The sequence below is a fragment of the Sminthopsis crassicaudata genome, chromosome 1 (assembly GCF_048593235.1).
Source record: "Sminthopsis crassicaudata isolate SCR6 chromosome 1, ASM4859323v1, whole genome shotgun sequence".
Taxonomy (NCBI): Eukaryota; Metazoa; Chordata; class Mammalia; order Dasyuromorphia; family Dasyuridae; genus Sminthopsis; species Sminthopsis crassicaudata.
In genome coordinates, this window is record NC_133617.1 from 753,953,629 (window position 1) to 753,973,650 (window position 20,022).

The following is a 20,022-nucleotide window of genomic DNA, read 5'->3' on the forward strand; positions in this document are numbered from 1 at the left end:
GCCACGGTGGGGCTGGGGGAGGGAGGGGAGACGCTCGGCCGAATCCAAAGCCGCGGTCGGTGCCCTCCATCCAGCAGGCGCGGTCCGGCTCCGACCCAAAGGCCTCCGACTCATTTGTTGAATTGAATTGATTAGCTGAAGCACAAGTTCTCCGCACGCAGGGTGAGCAGCCCGGCTCATTCACTTCACTGCGGAGAGGAGGAAGGGGGGATTGCTGGAAGGGCTCCAGGCGCTTCTAAAGGTTCGCCAGAAGCACAGATTCTGTTCCAGGTTCTCAAGTGGGAAGCAGGTGGAGCCTTTGAACCACGACCGCTGAGCTGGACTTGGTTTTCTGGCCAAGTCCTCGAAAAACACTGAGAGGATGGTTTGTGGTCTCTTAGGAAAGGGAGCAGGGAGGCTCAGGGGGACAGCATGGGGAGCACAGCACGGGGAGCACAGCACAGGGAGCACGACAAGGGCCTCTCGGGAGCAGGCCGTCCCTCTCTGAGCTTTTCTGGGCAGTGTGGCTCGTCTGGCAGAGGCCCAGGTGCTCACCACAAAGATCCTGATTCCTCTAAGACTTTTGCCACATCTCTCCTGTTAGCTTTGAATGACAGACAAAAGCCGGACAATTGGGAATCAGCAGGATTTAGAACTAAGTCTTCAAGGACTAAGGACTAGCAGAGCAGGCCTTCTCTGGTGGAGTGCCCCGGCTCTTCAGGGGGAAGCCAAGACGCGCTTATTACTGCTCAGAGTGACCGCGGAGACACAGCTGGTCGCATTCCCATTTTACAGACGACAAGACTGAGTCTCAGATTGCTGCACGAGGCACTGGTCCTTGACCCCAGCAGGTGTGAGAGGAGGGATGTCACTGTGGCCCTGACCGGCTCTGGGGCAAGCCCTCAGCTCCGGCACTTTGGGCGTCATTTCACCTCTAAGTGCCTCAGTTTCCCCAACTGTAAAGAGGCCATCCCAGAGTGACACTGCCTAGGGCTGCTAGGAGATGAGGGCACTTTCCCCTGGAGGCTCCAAGCCCGGGAGTCCAGAAAAGAGCCTTCCTGTGTGAGAAGAGATAGGACTGAAATTCTCTCACTCGTTTCCCTTCGCTCCTCAATGGCCACAGTCAGGAGGTCTGGGCTCAAATCCTGTCTCTGCTGCTTCCTGCTTAGGAAGTGACCTTGGATAAGCGGCTTCAACGCTGCCTCAGTTTCCTCACCTGAAACATGAGGTGATGGAGCTCGATGGCTTCTGAGGTTTCTTCCAGCTCCAAACCCACGAGTGCGACTCTCACCAGGCTGGGCTGGTGGGTGCGAGTCACAGGATCCTTCACGAGACCAGCCTGAGCTCTCGGGCATGGGCAGCCCTTGGCTTTTGGGTGCTCTCAGCCCCATCTCGCAGCCCTCCCCTCGCCAGTTCTTGGAGGCCCTTTGGACTCCCCGGTCCGCAGCCGGCGGCTCCCACCCCTGCCCCGTGTCTGAAACCGCTCCCTTCAAGTCCAAGAGCCAGCAAACTGGACGCCATTTCAGTCCCTGCTCTGCCCTGTCTACCGGCTATAGGCACACATGCCCACACACAGGCCATTTCCCTCTCTCCCTTTCCATTTCCCTCTCTTTTCCTCTCCTCTCTCTGTTGCTTTCCCTCTCCCTCTTCTTTCCCCTTCCTCCTTTCTATCTCCTCCCTCTCCTCTTCCTCCCCTTTCCTTCCCCCTCTCTCTCCCCTCACCCTTCTCTCTTTCTGTCTCTGTCTCTGTCTCTCTCCCTCCCTTCCTCCCTTCCTCCCCTCCTCTCCCCCTCACTCTTGCTCTCCCTCTCCTCCCTTCTCTTTTTCTCTCTCTCTCTCCCCCCTTCCTCCCTTCCTCCCCTCCTCTCCCCCCCTCTCTTGCTCTCCCTCTCCCTCCCTCTCTTTCTCTTTCTCCCTCTCCCTCTCCTTCTGTCCCTCCCCGTCTCCTCCCTGGAACATTCTGTGTAGAAGAGATGCTGCTGTCTCACCTCCTAAAGGGAGGGAGGGAGCGTGGCGGTCGAAAGGGCTGTGGCACGGGCTGCCAGGGTGCTCCCCGGGACCTTTCTTGTTCTGAGACTTTCATTCCTTTGTGGGGGTGGAGATAGACCCTTCCCGGCCCGGGCCCCATACCTTTCTACTATACATGTCATATAGTGCAGGGTCTGCGGGCACCCAAGGGCCATCTTATCTCACATTCTTAGACAGTAAGCCCCTGGAGGCTGGGACAGGGATCAAGACCAGCCTCTACCTTCCCTAGGACTTAGAAGTCCCGCACACAGTAGGTGCTCAGTTGTCATTGTCCTTTGTCCAAGGATAAGGAGGACCGGGGACACTAAGGGGATGTCTTGCCTTGCAGTGAATTGGCTCTAAGTGAGCAGAGCCTTCCCTTCCCTTTCCCTCTGGCCAGCGCCTCTTCCTTCTCGGGCCCTCCCCGGCCGCCCCAGCCCGCGCTGACCCAGCCCTTCTCCGGTCTGCTGACTCAGTCTGCAGCCGCACTCACACAAAGTCCCGTAAGCAGACCAGGGCTGGTGGGGCTGAGGCCGAGCCTCCTCCTCTGCCTCCCAAGACTCAGCCCCAGGAGTGGCCCCGGTGCAGCCTTCAATGAACACAGCAAACGCTTCAGGAGCTTTATTCCAGAGACACAAGAGACACTGGTTCTGAAGGGGAAGGGACCGGCGGGGGCCCCGAGGACCTGGCTTCGAGGTTTATGTGGCTGACGCCCCTCCTCCACCCTCCAACGGGGCTCCCCATGCCCCGTACACAAGCCTGGCCGGGTCCTCCAAGCACGGGGAAGGACAGAGATTGGGTGGGAGGAAACGCCGAGTCTTGGCGTTGCTACTCTCTGGGAAGCAGCTGGGGAGGGGGAGGCCCGTCCCGTGAGCAGTGCGGTAGAACAAGTGGGTTCTGGAGAGTCCTGGTTCCAGCCCAGCTTCACTGGTGTCTGGGTCTCCGTGATCCTCGTCTGCCCTCGGTTTCCCCCTCTGTAAAATGCCAGGCCCGGACGAGGGCCTTCTGCAGCCAGCCCAGCCTTTCCTCTCGGTTCCCCTCCAGGCAAGTGGGGGTGCTCACGGGGCTGAGGGCGAGCGGCTGGGCCAGTGTGGCAGACTCTTCGTGAGCTTTCCCCCCAGTGCTCCCTAACGGCTGGGCCCAGGCTTGGGCCCCTTTCCCAGTGATCCCCCGACATAATCCAACTTCCCCGGACATCCCCATCCCTTGTCCCCGTGTCAAACTGCTCAGGGAGGGAAGGAAAGAGGCAAGAGGGGCATCTTGGGAGTGGGGGGGAAGAGGAAGGGGGGTTGACATCAGACAGCGGCCGTCTGCTTGATGCTGTGAAAGCTGATCCTCGTGGGGGATGTGGGGATGGACATGGCCCGGGCCACCCGCACTCGGAGGGAGTGGTGGTCCTGCCACCTGCGCCACCTCTTCCTCACGGCTGCTCGGACCTGGACAGAGACAGGAGGGGGAGGGAGGAAGGCAGAGACACAGAGACAGAGACAGTCAGAGACACGGAGACAGAGAGGATCGGGGGGAGCCAACTGACTTTGCCGTTGGGACTTGGGCAAGTAAGGCTCAAGCCGGTCCTGGCCGACTCTTGGGGGAAGGACTGCCTGGGAGCTCTTTCCCGTTGTGCCAACAGTGACGGCAGCAGCACTCGCCATTGCCAAGTGCTTGACCCACAGCGTTGTTACGTTTGAGCTCACAACCACCATGGGAAGAAGGCGCTGTATGGGCTATTATCCCATTTTCCAGGTGAGGAAACTGAGCCTGAACGTGATTAGTCTGAGTCTTCCTGACATCCGTTCTCACCCTGGCTGCAGCTCTAAGGGGGGCGTGTTGTGAGGAAAATGTGTCTGAAGGGCCTGCATGGCTCGGCTGAGGGACGTCTCCAGTCTGGGTCGGGAGAATGGGGGGGGACGTCTCTGAGGGGCAGGGACTGTCCTGGGGGGGGTCGCATATTTGCTGTAGCCCTGGCTTTGCCTTTCCTGAGCTTTTCCAGAATTACCCGCTCCAGACCTCTAGGGAATCCATGAGGAGGCCCCGGGAGAATTTTCAAAAGCCCGAGGCCCTTGAGAGCGATTGAGAATTGCTGGTAACGTTCTCCCTGAGCCTCGTCTGAATCTGGGCTGCCTCCTCGTCCGTCCGTCCGTCCGTCCTCCCGTTCTCCCTTTGGCGGCCAGAGCTGGCCGTGGTGGCACCTTCAGTGGCCTGCCGAGCCAGCCCCGCCAGGAAGGCCTGAGGCTTGCTTCTGCAGGGCTGGGGCTTCTGCTGCTAGGCTCCCGCAGGGGGCTTTGGGGGGCTCATTTATGGGGGCAGGGATGGAGGGAACAGGAAAGAGAGCCAAGGGAAGCAGTCGCGGGGGTCAGGGCCCTGGGCTCTCAGTCCTTCTAGTGACCCCGCCTGCATGGCTTGGCCTCCCCCGGTCTCAGTTTCCTCCCATGAGAAATGGGGGGCTGCATGGGCTCTCTGCTAGCTTTGCTATTCCATGGCTGCCTGTGGCCGCCAGAATGATTTGTCGTTTTTTAGAAGCTTTCTCCCCAAGGTCCCCGGAGACAGAAAGTTTCCCGGGAGCCATTTGACAGCAGAGCCCCGCCCTAGTTCCGCTCCTTATTCAATTCCTGCTTATCCCCCTGGCTGAAGCTCTTCTGGGGCTTCGGTTTCCTCACTTCTCAAAGGAAGGCTTGGGGGAGACCTTGTAGTCCCTGAGGCTCCTCCTAGCCCGAAGGCCCTCAGACTCATTCCTCCCTCCCGAACCAGGGGGACCGTGCAGAGTTCCCTTCCTGCAGGACTCCTCCCGGGAGCCCAGCCTTCCCGGCCTGCTCTTGGTAGCAAGCGGGACTTGGTTATTTCAAGTCCGTCCGGGTCTCTGCCGTCCGGCTTGCCTTTCTCCCACTGAGCTCAGGGTGAGAGCCCTGGAGAGGCTCGGGAAGCCCCGCTCACTCACCTCTCCATTCAGGAAACAGTAGAACACGGACACGAAGAAGCCCTGGGGAGCAAGGGGGGACCCATTAGTGCCAGTGTCTAGGCGACTGTCGGCAGCAAAGGGTAGAGAGGGCTCTGAGGGCGAAGCGGGAAAGGAGGGGGCCGTGCCTTTTTAATGACCCTGCCTGGGTCAGAGCAGGGAGGACATGCAAGCCCATCAGGTGGGGAAGGGGTGGAGGCCGGCAGAGCTCTGTCCAAGGTCCTGGGCGCTGTCCGAGGTTTTGAGCGCTGTCCAAGGTACTGGGCGCTGTCCGAGGTCCTGTGCCTAGCCCCGAGTGCAGAGCGCACTCCTGTCACATGGCCCCTGCTCAGCCCTGGCCCCTGCCAGTTTGGCTCGGGTTAGGAAGGCATTCCCAGGCTGGGATTACAGAGCAGGCCCAGCTTTATTGGGGGAGGGGTCAGCTGTGTATGTATGTGGGGGGGACGGGCTGAACCCCACTTTGGCACACACACTGGGTGGAGGAAGCACCCAGTCAGCTCTCAGTCATCTCCCCACAGATCAGCTTCCCTCTCCTGTCAATCTCAGACCGGCTCCCTCCTGGCCCACCCCCTCACAGTCTGACCCCCCACCCCTTCACTCCCTGCTCCAACAAAAGGAGCTCAGCTGAGGCAGCCTTTAGGAGCGTGCATTCCCACAGGCACGCGCCCACACTCTGGCACTCCTCCTGACTGGGCACGCAGTGCCCAAGAATAAGGGCCCCAGGTCCCCTTCCCTCCCCTCCGCCCCCAAGACTCTGAGGTCCTGACCTGGAAGGACTGCAGGAAGGAATTGAAGTAAATGAACACAATCTGGGACAAATCGTCATCGCCGGGGTTGACAAAGAAGAGCATGTAGGTGATCCCCAGGAGGGGCAAGAGAACCAGGGTTGCCTTTACTGCCTTCCTGGATGGGGGGAGGAGAGAAGAGAGGCCACAGGTCAGGGGAGCAGAGGACTGTGGGCACTCCTCCTCCCCAGTGGCACAAGGGCTGAAGCTGCCAGGCTGAGGATGGCGCAGGTCCCCTGGGATCAAGCATCAATTCTACATCTTTTAGAGCCGTGGGCATGGGTCTGCTGTGGGACAGGATGCCCACATAGGCAGGGATCACAGTCTTATGTTTTGTGCCCAGTGCCCAACCATGTCCCTTATTCAAAATTCTGCATACTGTTGGTGTTTAATAAAGGCATGTGCACTGATGTGGAGAAACATGCACAGACATACTACATACATATAACATGTATAATGTGGGGAACATTTATGGAGCCTGAGACCCCTCTCTCAGAGATTCTCTCAGGAGTGAAAGCACCCCGGGACCATTTCTGGTGGGCTCTTGCCCAGAGCACAAGGCACAGGGACCAGAGAATTCTTAAGCGCTGAGTGAAGGGCTAGAGTGGAGAGTAGCTTTAGGAAAAGAGAAGTGAAAAGAGGAAAATCTGAAGTCAGGGAAGCAAGAGCAGAAGGGAAGCCGGGGGCCAGGGGAACTCAAGGATACAGGAGGCATCTGAGGATCAGGGAATCCCCAGGGAAGTTCCAGGGGGGAAAGAATGGGCCAGGACAAATCCAGGGGAGAAGGAATGATGGTAGGGAAGCACAATGGTGGAGGTCTGGAGAACAGGAGATATTTCTGATATTGACTCCTAACTCTATAGTAGAAACAGGTTTATAACTTAATATATGGGGATAAAATCCACAGGAACATGGTTTTCATTTTAGAATGAAATTACATTTCACAGACTTTCACAGGGATTTACACAGAACTCCCAGGGACTGATTTCACATAAAATCACTTTACAGCTCATTTGACTGACCTCGGAACAAGGGGTTCTTAAACACAAAAGGGAGGAAGGAAAGAAGTCAGTGAAAATGGGCACCAAGCAGCCCTTGGAAAGACCAGCCTGAGGGGCAGCCCTGGCCAAGGGTGAGGGGTCAGAGAATAAGCTGAGGAAAAAGGAGAAGAAAGGATGCAGCAAAGCCTGCATGAGCCTCCTTGCTCTCAGTGGACATGTTGGTAGGTTCATCAAGTAAGTATGGGTGTAGGTGTTGGGTAGGTGGAAGGTGGTGGAGGCGTCCTCACTCCCCTTGTACAGAACTGGGAGGTAAGATCAGTATATAGTGCGAGGTCACACAAAATCTGGGCCAGAAGGCCCTTCTGTCCAACCTCACCCTCTTTACCTCTTTGGCAGCTCTGAATGTGCACAAATGGGGAGAAGATTTGTGTGAGATTCAAGTTAGCCACAAGGAGGAACTCCCTGATGGAGATCAGATGAGCGAGAAGGGCTCCCCTCCTCGTGAACGCCGGCAAATCACTTCCCCCCACTCTCAGTGGTTCCAGAGGGGCCATCTCTCCTTGGCAGACAGTAAGAGATGGATGGTTGGAGCCAAGAGCACCGCCTCCCATGGTGGGGATCACTTACCTGTACTGCATCGTCTCGGAAGTGGTGGATGCTCGCAGCTTCGTCATCAAAATTCTAACAATGTTGAACAGGAAGACAAAGTTGATCTGTGAGAGAAAGACAGAGATTAGCAAAGTGACAATCAGCTGCTGAGCTACACACACACACACACACACACACACACACACACACACACGCTTTCTCTCTCTCTCTCTCTCTCTCTCTCTCTCTCTCTCTCTCTCTCTCTCTCTCTCTCTCTCTCTCTCTCTCTGTCTCTCTCTCTCTCAACTTTCAACTTTGACCTGGCACTTTCATCCCACCCCAAGACTCAACTGAAATTTCATCTATCCCATGAAGCCCATCCTGATTACTTCAATAGAAAGACTTTTCTCCCTGGACTCCGACTTTCCCAAGCATTTTGTACCTCCCATAATGCTTTGAAGCACCTGAGTTCTGTTAGACAGATTTGGAAGCACTAAGCATCAGACAAAAGGAGCCTTTGAGATCATCTTATCCAATGACTCATCTTACAGAGGAGAACACTGGCCTTCAGATATAGGAAGAGGCCCGCCCAATGTTATGCAGTAACAGAGCCAGGGCAGGTCTTGGTCCTCTGAGCCAGCTGATAAGACCTAGCTAAAGCCTCTCTCTCTCTGAAGCCAAAGGGAGGGAACTAGGATGTTCCTTGACCAAACTAGGGTCCTTCCTTGATGCCTTTGAGATGGGTTAGGTGAAGCATCTGTGTAATGAGCAGTCAAGTCAACTTGACTTCACAGGAACAGGGAGATCCTCAAGGGAGAGGATTATTATTTCAGGGGATTATTTCTCAGGATTGAAGGCTCTTAGAGCTGAAAGGACCAGTTCGCCCAAGTCATGTATGAACAAGAAACTCAACTTTAACATTCCAACAAGGGATTGTCCAGCAGTAGGCTGAAGGCTTCAATGAGGGGGATGTTAGTGAGCAAGAAGGAATTGATGGGCTTGGGGGGACTTTTAAACTCTAAATCAAATGGGACTTGAGACAGATACTTGAGACTGACTCTTGACTAGCAAGTAGGTTCAAAAATTTTATTTAATACTGGAGGGCTCTTACTTTTTTTTTTTTTTGCTGAGGCAATTAGAATTAAGTGACTTGCCCAGGATCATACAGCTAGATGGAGAAATCTTACTGTGTGGGAGATTTTTCTTTATTTCAAAAGAACTCTGGAGGCTAAGACTCTAGGAGCTGAAATACTTCCATGTCCTACTGGTGAGAAAATCTCTATATAATTAAGTCTTTACGAGTGGACAGACTTGTTTAATTATATAGAGAAAGAAGATAATAATTTTCATAGTTCAATGATTGTATTGAACGTTTGCTTTTTTAATGAAAAAGTGAAGTTTAAACTATGCTCTAAGTCAAAGCTAAGCTAAAGAGGAGAACAGTCCCATTATCTAGTGTCTTAGCTGAGGACTCTAAGTAAAGCTTCGAGGTGGGGGGAGGGGAAAGAGGGAAAGAAGGAAAGAGACAGAGACAGAGAGACAGAAAGAGACAGAAAGAAGATAGAGGTAGGATTCCCCCAGAATAACACACTGAGTTAAAGAGACAGAGTCATAGAGATGAGACAGAAAGAAAGACAGAGACAGTCAGAGGCAGAAACAGGCACAGTTATGGAAGAACATTTTATGGCTACTTTTCTTATTCTATTTCATTAAATGTCTTTAGTGAATTAATTTTGTCCTGGTTTACTAGTAAAACACTGGTGGGGCTCATGAGTTGTGGTTTGAGTGGATGGGGGACCCAGAGAGTATCTTGGATTTTAAATAGCTTTCCTGGGGGTATTTATGCAAGGAGGAAAACTCTCAAAGTCTCTATGAAGATGATTAACTATTTGCTGATTGGCCACTATATGTCCTGCATTCAGACAATGCCTGTCACCTAATTGTTGCTGAAGAAATGTTTGTTGCTTATAGTTTAGTGCTAGCAGCCTCTTCCACCTTTGCTCCATCCTTGGCCCTCTCAGAACTTTACTGAGCCTCTCAAAGAATGACTCTTGGAGTCACTTCTGGATGAATGACTATTTTAGCTACTGGACCCACGCCAGGTACCAGAGCAAAAGATCTGGACACGCACATGGTCCAGACCTAACCTGATCTTTTAACAAAGGGACTTTTACGGTCACTGTGACCTTCTCAGATGACATTTAGAGTTGAGCGTCTCTTTCTCTCTCTTTCCTGGAGAATCAACTTAACATTTAAGAAAGCAGCACCTGACCTTGTAGCCTGGGCCCAAATGAGAAGGTTGGCTCATTTGAGGAGAGATGGAGGCAGAATGGGGAGCAGGAGGGTAAAAGAAGGAAACTTTCTGTTCAGAGTTTTATTAACCCTTTCCATCCTCCAGTGTCAACCATCACCTCCTTGATGTAACCCGAGATATGGAGAGAAAGCATGTTAAAAGGCATTTCCTGTCACCTCCTAGCTATAGACTTCTGGAGCTATATATATGAGAGACAGACAGATTCACTGTCAAGGCTCTTCACAATCTCTGGAAACAAAGGTTCCTTACTTCACTCCAGACCCTCATTACTTCTCACTAGGACTTTGCTACAACCTTTTAATTGCTCCCTCTGCTTCTGGTTTTCCCTCTCCAGTTCATCCTCTACCAAGGGCTACCAAAATGGTCTTGCTGGAGCACAAGGCTGACCTTGCCATGGCTGACCTGTCATGTCCCAGCTCAAGGCTTCCCTGGTTCCCTATTTCTGGCTTATAGCAAACAATAGAAACTCCTTGCTTGGAATTTAGAACATTTTCTAGTTTGGCTGGAACTGGCTTTCCAGGCTTGTTCCACATGGAATCTCTAGACACATCTTGTGTTCTGCCCAATGGCACCACTAGTCTCTTTTTGAACTGAGCATTTCTTTCTCCCCCCTCCATGCCTTTGCATCGATACCAGCATGCTCCTGTGTGGAGTGCCTTTCCTCTTCACCTTCACCTTTAAGAATCCCCCGTTTCTTCCCAAGCTCAGTTTGGAGACCATCTTAGGAAGCCCTACCTTAGTCTCCTGGTAATTAACCTTCCTGGGCCCCTCCTCAAATCACCTCAGTGATGGTGAACCTGAGAGCTGACCCCATACAACCTCCATTTGCTGTACACATATGTGTATGGAGATCTCACTGCATAGTGTTAAGAGGGGACAACTTGAAGATGGTGCAGTCTCTTTACTCTTTCTAATGTCTCTCACCACCCTCAGTGCTCCAGGAGGTCTCCTGGGAGGCTCCAACCTTCCCAGAAGCTCCAGGCTGGGGCTTTTCTGTCTCCCTTCCCCATCCACCAGCCGCTGTTATTTCTTTCAGGGAGGACTTTTCTCTGGAGCTTCTTTTTTTCTGAGCTGTTTGCATAGTCTTTCCCTCATGAGACTTGGAGCTCCTAAGAGCTGGAATAGTATTTTGTATCTTAAGTAAAAAGTACTTATAGAATGACTGGCTGAAATTTCAAGGACAGAATCAGGACCATGGAGAGGTCCCTGCCCAGACACTTCAGTGTCAGAAGCCAGTCTGAGATTCTGCTCTTTCTCTGGCCATTGGGAGGCTTAAAAGGGGTGGGGGTGGGGGTGGGGGAAATGCTGTAAAGCAGGATAAAGGAGGGACGGTGTCCCAGCTATGGGGGGTGGCTTTTACAAAGGCACAGAGGTGGGAGGTGACGCGGTGAGTGGAGGAGCATCATCTAGGGGCCAAAGTGACCCTTGGGTGGGGGAGACTGATGTGCTTTCCTGACCCGCCAGTTCCAGCAACATTTTCTGACTCATCTTGCCAATGAAGTGCCTTCTCTTTCTCTTTCTCCTTCAAATAATTCTGTTCAGATAAGTCTATGATGTGCAAGGCCAGTCATGAGGCCCTGGGCTATGAAAGCAAAAGCACAATGGTCTCCGGCTTAAAGCGCCACAGTCTACTGGGGAAGAGTGGCAGGGGTCACTGGGGCTGCAGGAGCAGCTGAGCGGCTGTGACTAGGAAGGGGCTGCGTCCTCCACCTGCCCCAGGACGGAGGGAGCCAAGGAGCTGCTGGAGAGAAGCGGCAGCCAGGGCAGGGGTGACCTGAGGAGGACCCAGAAAGAGCTCAGGAGCTCTCGCTGGAGCATTCCCGAGCCATCAGTTCTCCCAGCTCAGAAGGCAGTTAGGGGGTTTCTTCATCACACGTGATAAGACACCCCTCCCCCACAAACTTCTACTTTTGGTCCAGGCCCAGGCCCCTATGTGTCCCTATCCCACCAGTCACACACATAATTCAATAAAGTATAAATACAAATGCACACCAGCAAGGGGCAGGAAAAGAAGGCAGGGAGGAGGCATTTGGGGCTTGTGGGCTCAGGGACAGCCAAGCTCCACGTGGGCAAATTGATAACAATATGACCTGTCTTCCTCCCAAGACAAGATGGTGACTGCCTCAAGATTTATCAGCTGGATGATTCACTCTGACTTCCATTGTTTCTCTGGGGTACAAATGACTCCAAAAGGACCCTGGCGAGGATTGCTGAAGATGACAAAAGCAAAAACCGAAGACCAGAGGGCACAGATTGTGCTCTCTTATTTTGGCAAATAAAGGATGAAGGTAAGAGATACAGAAGAAAAAAGTTGTTCTTCAGCTGACTCCTAGATGTTTCTGTCCAAATCGGGTCCCATTCCTGAGCCTCAGGTTGACCTTGCTAACTATGGATCGGAATTTCCCACCAGATGGACTGTTTTATTCTCAAACTTGACATGTACAAAAAGAAGCACATTACATTCCCCAAATGCACTCCATACCCACTTTTCCAATTTCTTTCCATTACTATCTTTCCAGTCACAATTTTCACAGCCTTCAAGCCATCTACTCTCTCTCTCTCTCTCCTCTCTCTCTCTCTCTCTCTCTTCTCTCTCTCTCTCTCTCTCTCTCTCTCTCTCTCTCTCTCTCCATCTCTCTCTCTCTCTCTCTCTCTTTCAGTTTCTCTCTCTCTTAGCATACACAAACACATACACACACAGAGGCACTGTCTTTTTCAAAAAAATTATGTATACACCTCTCTATTTTTATAGCTCTATCTATCAATCTATCTATCATCTATTGATCTATCATCTATCTCACCAGTTGCCAAGCGGTGTTGGCTGTTCTACCAGATCTCTTGCACCTTTTCTCTTTTCTTTTGGTGAACTTTAACCTCCATGAGTGTTCCCCAGGTGATGAGACAAAAGCTGGGGAGAGCTTGGGTTACATTAACTGAGGCACGACTCTCAGGAAGTAGGAGGGGGCCATCCTCCTGTCTTCTGCCCTTCTCAGGCCTCATCGGGAGCCCCAGTGAGAAGGATGATGATGGAGCTTGAGGAAGGCAGACACGATGGTGGGGAGCCTCGATGAGATGAGGTGGGGGGTGGCTGGCCTGGAGAATAGCAGCCTTGAGAGCAAGCATTGAATGACTCTTGTGTGGAGGAGGGATAAGCCATCCCATTTCGTCCCAGAGGTAGGTCTAGAGACAATGGGGGGAAGCAACAAAGAGGCCCCTTCGGCTTTGGTATAAAGAACATCTTTCTAGAAGTGAGAACTGGGCAAAGTAAGCTGGGCAGGAGGTCCTGGAGAGTGGGAGAGGAAAATCAGGGTTTGAGAAGGGCAAAGGGTGACCTGGTTTTAAAAAATCAGGAGAAACAACAGTTTGCAAACTCTATGCCAGGAAGCTTGACATCCAATTCTGGGAGGATTCTGGAAGGATCATTAGCTGATGGCGACCGAAAAGGGGGCAGCAAGGACAAAGAGTCAGCCTGAAAAGGTCATGTGGGGCTCCCCTCCTGGCTACTGCCCAGTAACGAGGCAGCTACATGGAATGCTGCACTTTAACTAGACTTTTAGAAAAAAAAAGTCACACTATTGTTATGGAAAAATATCCCAGTGGCTGGCATGTGGTAGGTCTTACTAAAAACCCACTAATTGGTTCGAAAAGTCACTGGATGCACTTGGCTTTGGTTGAGCGGCCGCCTTCCCTGGCAGTCACTGATTGCTCAGGGCACTTCGTCAGGAGGCTCCATGGGGGGAGCTCTAGGGATCGGCCCTGGGCTTGGCCCTACTCTGCTTTTGATTTTAATCAGAGACTTGGATAAAATCATAGCTGACACGCACATCACATCTGCAAATGATGCAGGGAGGGAGAGAACATATGTTGGGTCATAGAATGAGGATCTTTTTTTCTTTTTTCTTTTTTTTTTTTTTTGTGCTGAGGCAGTTGGGGTTAAGTGGCCCAGGGTCCCACTGCCAGGAAGTGTTAAGTGTCTGAGACCAGATTTGAACTCAGGTCCTTCTGACTTCAGGGCTGGGGCTCTCTCCACTGCGCCCCCTAGCTGCCCCTAGATTGAGGATCTTTAAAAGGCTCAGCAAGCTGGAACCCTGGGCGGAATCTACTAAAATAAGATCCAATGGGGATAAGGTAATGTCTTAACTTGACTTTGAAAAACCAGCCTGATGAGCACAGGAAGCCTGTTAGCCAGTAGCTTGTCTGGGTGTGAAAGGCATTTCAGGGACTTCAAGGGGATGATAGGTAAACCATATGACATGGCAGCCCCTGAGTCTGGTGCCATCTTGCAGTGGATTGAAGGGTGGCGCCCAGAGCTGGGGAGGCCGCCATCTTGTGCTGCTCTTCATTAGGCAGACTCAATCTAGGGCATGTAGTTAATTCTGAGTGCCCCAGCTCATGGGGGGAACATCCAGAATAGGACAACCAGGATGGGGAAGGACCCCAAGTCTCTGTCACTGAAGGCATTGAGCAGAGTAAGCTTGGAGACCCAGGAGACAGGGGAGTTGCTATCAGCTCTCTGGAGGAATGTCACCCTACAGAAAAGGGATGAGACTTGCTTTTGTGGGTGGAAATTTCCATCTTTGCATTCAGAGCTCTTGCTCACTGTGCTTTTGGCAAGCCAGGAGGCTGTGGGCTTCTTCCCCGTCCCTCGTCTTGGATTTGGTCTCCTTCTAATTACTGGCCATCTAGAATGGTTTTGTCCTCTCAATGCTACCTGCTGCTCTCAGCGCTCCACAGCTTGGAACGTTAATACGGACATTTTCTTCCTCCCCCTCCATTTGCAGCTGAAAACCCTCTCGATCCCATTCAGAGGGCTCTTATCAAAAGAGTTCTCCAGCTCTGGCCCAAAGCCCGGCGCTCCCATTTCTTAAACGCGGGTCCAGAAATACCTCTGCTTTCAGATGCCCATTATCATCCCTCCTCCTCCCACCTGCCTGTCTTTGAGCTCAGGCCAAAGCGGCTCATTTAGAGTTCCGAGGAGCCTGTGGCCACAGCAGCCTCTGAGCCTGTAGACATATGACGGCTGCTTGCAATCCCTCAACAGGACCCTTGTCCCAGTGACACAAGGTGCCCGGAGGTGCCAACACACCTGGTGGGCATCCAGGCGTTACCGTGTCAGGCTGAGTGGCCATCACATTCTCTGTGACTTTGCCGGGCTGGGTATTAGCGTCCTGAGGAAGGCGAAGGGGCCCCCGGAGTCCAAAAGCCCAACAACTTTGGGTTCTGGCTTCAGCCCTTGCTGGATGGCAAGCTGGGCCAAAGCCTGGGAGCTCTCATCTGAACTCAGAGCAAACATCTAAAAAGCAAGGCTATTGATTCCTTCACCTCCTGCTTCCTCGGGGTACAGAGAGACTGCCTTAGGAATTTCAAAGGGATTTAGCCTGGGTAAGGGAAAACTTGGGAAGAACAGCACACACATCTCCAAGTATTTGAAAGGTAGATAGAGGGAAGGATATCTCAGTGGTGAGGATCAAATGAGACAATCATTATAAAGTCCTTAGCACAGTGTCTGGCACATGGCAGGGACTTAATAGATATTTGTTCTCTTCTCTCCTCCCTCCAGTCCCAAAGATCAGAACTAGGAATAATGGATAGAAGGGATAGAGAGAGATTTAGGCTTGATGTCAAGAAGCTTCCTAACGCTTGGTCCCAAAGTGGGTTGGGATGCCTTGAGAGGGAATGGAGCCCCTCTATTAAAGATCTCCAGAGGGAGACTGGATGAGCATCTCTTGGGGACATTGGAGCAGAATTCTCTGTCCCTTGGCAGTGTTCTCATTGTACAAGAGGGCATTTAACTTGAAGATAAAAGTCATGAAGTGGGAAATAAGGAAGAGCAGAGAGAATGTGCTGCTAGTGGCCATGTACCTCAGATACTAAGTACTCCTCCAGGGCTGATGGCATGGCTCCATTCTCAAAGCCCCTTGAAAGAGACCCAATGGACTTGTGATGGAGAGAGCCATCTGCGCCCAGAGAGAGACTGTGGGGACTGACTCTGGATCACCACATCGTTTTTCACCTTTTTGTTGTTTGCTTTTTGTTTTCTTTCCTTTTTGATCTGATTTTTCTTGTGCAGCGTGATAAATGTGAGAATATATAGAAGAACTGCACATGGTTAACCTATATGGGATTGGGAGGGGAGAAGGGAGGAAGGAGGGAGAAAAATTTGGAAGACAAGGTTTTGCTGGGGTGAATGCTGAAAAGTATCGTTGCATGGATTTTGAAAATAAAAAGCTATTATTAAAAAAAGAGACGTGGCTCTTTAAGAAAACTGGTGTATATATGAAAGCCTTGAAATTGCAGAGCCAGAAATAAGGCTGACGCAAACCTGATTGCTTACGGGTCTTTTTTGGGTAATTTGGGGGGTATTCTACATAATGTATTCATTTTGTAAAATGCGGCTTTTACTTAAACTCTCCCTTAATTAAAGCTCCTATGTGGATTAACAACACAGCAGCAATTATGTTTCCGATGTGAATGAGGTAGGCGAATCGTGGGAAGCAGCCTCGGCAGGAATCTGCTCATTATCGCCTCATTCTTGCATCAGCTCCTCCAGTGGGGAGGGCAATGAGAGCACACTTGGGCCCCCGGCCAGCTTTGGGAGGGAAGGGATGAGGGGCTCAGGGCTGCCTCAGTAGCCAAGCTTCCAGCACTGTCCTCCCTCCCCATTTGCCAACTGCTGTAACTTCTGCTCATATTTATTTGTAGAAGAGAGACTTTGAAAGCTGGAGGGGGCTTTAGAAGTCATTTATTCTCATTGCATTTTCAGAAGGGGAAACTGAGGCACAGAAAGGGCCTCACCCCTGCTGGTAAGTGATAAAGCTTGGACCACATTTCAAATCGAGGGACTTCTGATAGCAAACGTTGGCCACACTTGTGGAGACTGGAAGCAGTTCTTGGCTGCGGTCCTAGCTCTGAGCCCAGCATCCCTCCCTCCTGCCTTTGTGACATCTCCCTGGAGCCCCCAAACTGCCCTTCCTAGAGCAGGGACAAAAATGGACCTAAATGAACAGAGGTTTTCCTGGACTGCCTTCACAGCCATCCTCCCCATCGCATCCCAATCACCACCACCCTCTGGCACTCCCAGCATCCACTTCATCCCAATTACCACCAGCCCATTCTGGAAGCCAGGTGGCACAGTGGGGAGAGTATAGGGCCTAGAGTCAGGAGGACCTCAATTTAAAAATGCTGGGTGATTCTGGGCAAGTGTCTCACTTCTGATTGCCTCACTTTCCTCAACTGTAAAATGGGGATAATAATAGCACTTACCTCCAAGGGTTGTTATAAGGATACTTTACATGGCCAGGCACATAGTAGGCACTTAAAAATATTGTTCCTTTTCCCTTCACCCCCATCATTGTATTAGTCCTCCTATTCCCACCATCCCTTTCTCATTCCAATTCCTATCATCATCATCATCATCATTGCCCCAAATGCCCTTTTTTGCCCCTACTGCCATCATCTTCATCTTTACCCTCACCCTCATTATCCCCTTTATACTTTCAATTCTAGTCTCTCTCTCTCTCTCTCTCTCTTTTTTTTTTACTTTCAATTCTAGTTAAGGAACAATCCGATTATAGATGACAAGCTAGTGGAGGGGAGGCAGTGGGGGCTGGTGCCTCCTCACTGAGATGCCACGTTAGCCATCTGTGGAGGTCCGTGCCTTCCAGGGCCCCCATGGGGTGTAAGGGAGCAGCGCCTGGGGCAGGACACTGCCCAGCTTAGGTGATTCAGGCAGATAAGCAACAGAACCAGAAGGAATCAAGGATGTGCTGCTCATGTGACTCTTGGCAAACAAAGGCAGCCATAAGGACACGGGTTCCAAAGCACCTAATGTATGAAGGAAAACTGCAACTCACAGCAGTAACTGAGGCTTTGGGGGTCACCCAACTTCTCTTTTCCTTATCTCAAAGGAACAGAATGGAAAACTGGGGGAAGTCAGAAGCATCATGGGCTCTATACTTATGTGAAGAAATCCATGAACCAGCATCAGATAGTGAAGGGCACTCGGCTTCTCCTCGCTTCGCTGGCTCAGCCCTTTGAGAAGGCCACCTGGAAGGAGTTCCTTTACTTCCTGTTCTCTCACTCTGTTAGCCTTGCAGTCAAACTTCATCATTCAACTGAAGCTGCTCTTTCCAAAGTTACCAATGATCATTCACCTGCCAAGTTCAATGAGCTTTTCAATCCTCATCCTTCTTGCTCTTTCTGCATCTGTTGATGTCCATCCTTTTCTCCTAAATTCTACTCTCTTTCTAAGTTTTGGTAATAGAGTTTTCTCCTTTTTCTCCTCCCGTCTGTCCAGTCACTTCTCATATTCCCTTTCTAGGTCTTCAATCAGGTCCTTCTAACTAAGTGTGGGTGTCTTTCAATTTATCCTGTACACATTTTGCTTCTCTAGTCCCCATATATATACTTAGTGCTCAGCATGGTGATGTCACAGTTCTCTTGTTCACATATATACTTAGCACTTAGCATGGTGATGTCATGGTTCACATGGGTCACACATAATCAGTGTACTGTAATGATGTAATTACAATAAGGTGTATAAGGGCTGAGAAGGACTGGAAGGCAGACATTCTATCTTTAACCAGCCTCGCTGTGGTTCTCCTACCTCCTTCACTAAGATCAAGACTGGGCCAGAATAAAGAATCTAAGCTCTATTCTTGACCTTTCTCGTGGGGACTATCCTGCTGAGACCAAGGCCCGTCCCAGAAAGCTAGCCCGGACATTACAGAGGACTTCAATTCTCCATGATCTATTAGAATTCTTCCTTTCTTCCAAAATCAGACCATCTAACACATTCTTGACAATTTAATAACATTTTCATTTTTGAAAAGATGGAGGAAATTATAGTGGAAACTGCTATTGTGGACCCGATGCTGACCAACAAGGAGGAACTCATTGTCTATAAAGTCTAGACTAGCTCCCTGGAGGCCTCAGGATCAGCCAGAGTCAGGATAAGCAAGAGTCCTTGGTCTTTAGGGGGAGAAGTGAAGGAGATGGACAAAACTGCCAGGAGTTTTGCCAAGGATCCCTCCTTGATTCTAGAGTCCAGAATCTCCACACTTTTCTCCTCTTCTTCCTGAGGCCAAGTGAAGTTCTCTGGCCTGTCTCACTCCATCCCCTAATCCTTCCCTACAATTCTCTTAACCCCAAGCATTAAGCCAGCATTAACCGTGAGAAGAGAAATTCCAAACATGCTAATAGAGTTGTTGTCCAATAGGTAATTAGCCTTAAGTGCTCAGTTGTCTGATTCAAGAACACCTATTAAGAATTTCATCCCTTTACAATTGTCAGATTAGAATGATGGGGATCTTTGACCATTTCATGGAGACTGAAGAAGAAAGCCAGGAACCGCCCGAAAGACACTTTAGATTTTGGAAGATTAGAATTCAGAGTTCAGAGTTCAGAGAAAGGATGCTTCTAGAGAGCAGGTCTTTTGGGCTTATTTTTGTATCCCCAGAATCTAGAATATATTATGTGCTCAATAAAAATTTGTTGAATTGAATGGCCTGGCTTAAAGGTCTACCAGGGAAGCTGGCCACAGTTTTCTCAAGAATTAATTTCTCCAGACATGAACAGAAAGGACTATTATAGGGAAGAATAAGGAAATCTGTGACTAATACCAGTGTGTATAAACAGAACCCTAAAACGTACTTAGATGTTAAAAACAGAAGGTGAAAACAATGGTAGGTAGTGGAGAATGAGTACAAGCTGTGCCATGAAACTGTCAGAATAATGGAAATATCTCCGTTCTAAATTGACTGAAATTGGAAAGGAAGAATGAGAACAACAAACAAATAATATTTAAGAGAAACTGGGGGCAAAAGGATCAAAGAAAGGACAGGTTGATGTTCTGAGAGGACAAGATAGTAAGATTCAGTGATGGAAAGACAAGAGTCAGTTCATCCTGATATTCCTTCTGTTTTCTCTACCAAAAAGGATGACCTTTCAACTGGAAAAAAACCCAAAAGGACTAATACAAAATCGACAAGCAAGATGGTGTCCGGAACAGGGTTATCAAGATGATGGCAAACCTAGACATCTTTCCAGAAAAATATTGATTGAAGAAACTGAAGATGGTTAGTCTGGTAGAGAGAAGCTTTGGGGGTGGGGAAGGACCTGAAAATTCTCTTCATGTTTTTGAAGGGCTACCTTATGGACAAAAGCTTAGACTTGTTTTTTTTGGCCCTGGGAGATAGAATGAAGACCATTGGATGGAAGTCATAAAAGCAGATTTAGACTCGATGTCAGGAAAAGCTGTATAAAATCGTATCATTCTCAAGTGCCTTTCCAGGTGCTGAGTTTCTCATCACTGGGCAATTTCAAGTAGATGTTGGATGGCCACTGATTGGGGAGTCTTGTAGAGAAGACTCTGGGTCAGGAATGACTATATCTCTG

The 20,022-nt window shown here is 50.4% G+C and overlaps 1 protein-coding gene across 1 annotated transcript in view; it reads right to left on the reverse strand.

Annotated features, from left to right (window-relative positions):
• Positions 1-2,593: 2,593 nt before the first annotated feature.
• Positions 2,594-20,022, reverse strand: part of CRHR2 (corticotropin releasing hormone receptor 2) — an 80,804-nt gene continuing 63,375 nt past the window's right edge. Inside the window, exons 10-13 of the mRNA XM_074284560.1 lie at positions 7,353-7,438; positions 5,707-5,842; positions 4,922-4,963; positions 2,594-3,422 (exon numbers count right to left, since the gene is read on the reverse strand). Of these exons, the coding sequence (XP_074140661.1) occupies positions 3,282-3,422; positions 4,922-4,963; positions 5,707-5,842; positions 7,353-7,438 (405 nt within the window). The 3' untranslated portion in view covers positions 2,594-3,281. The remainder of the gene's footprint in view (positions 3,423-4,921; positions 4,964-5,706; positions 5,843-7,352; positions 7,439-20,022) is intronic.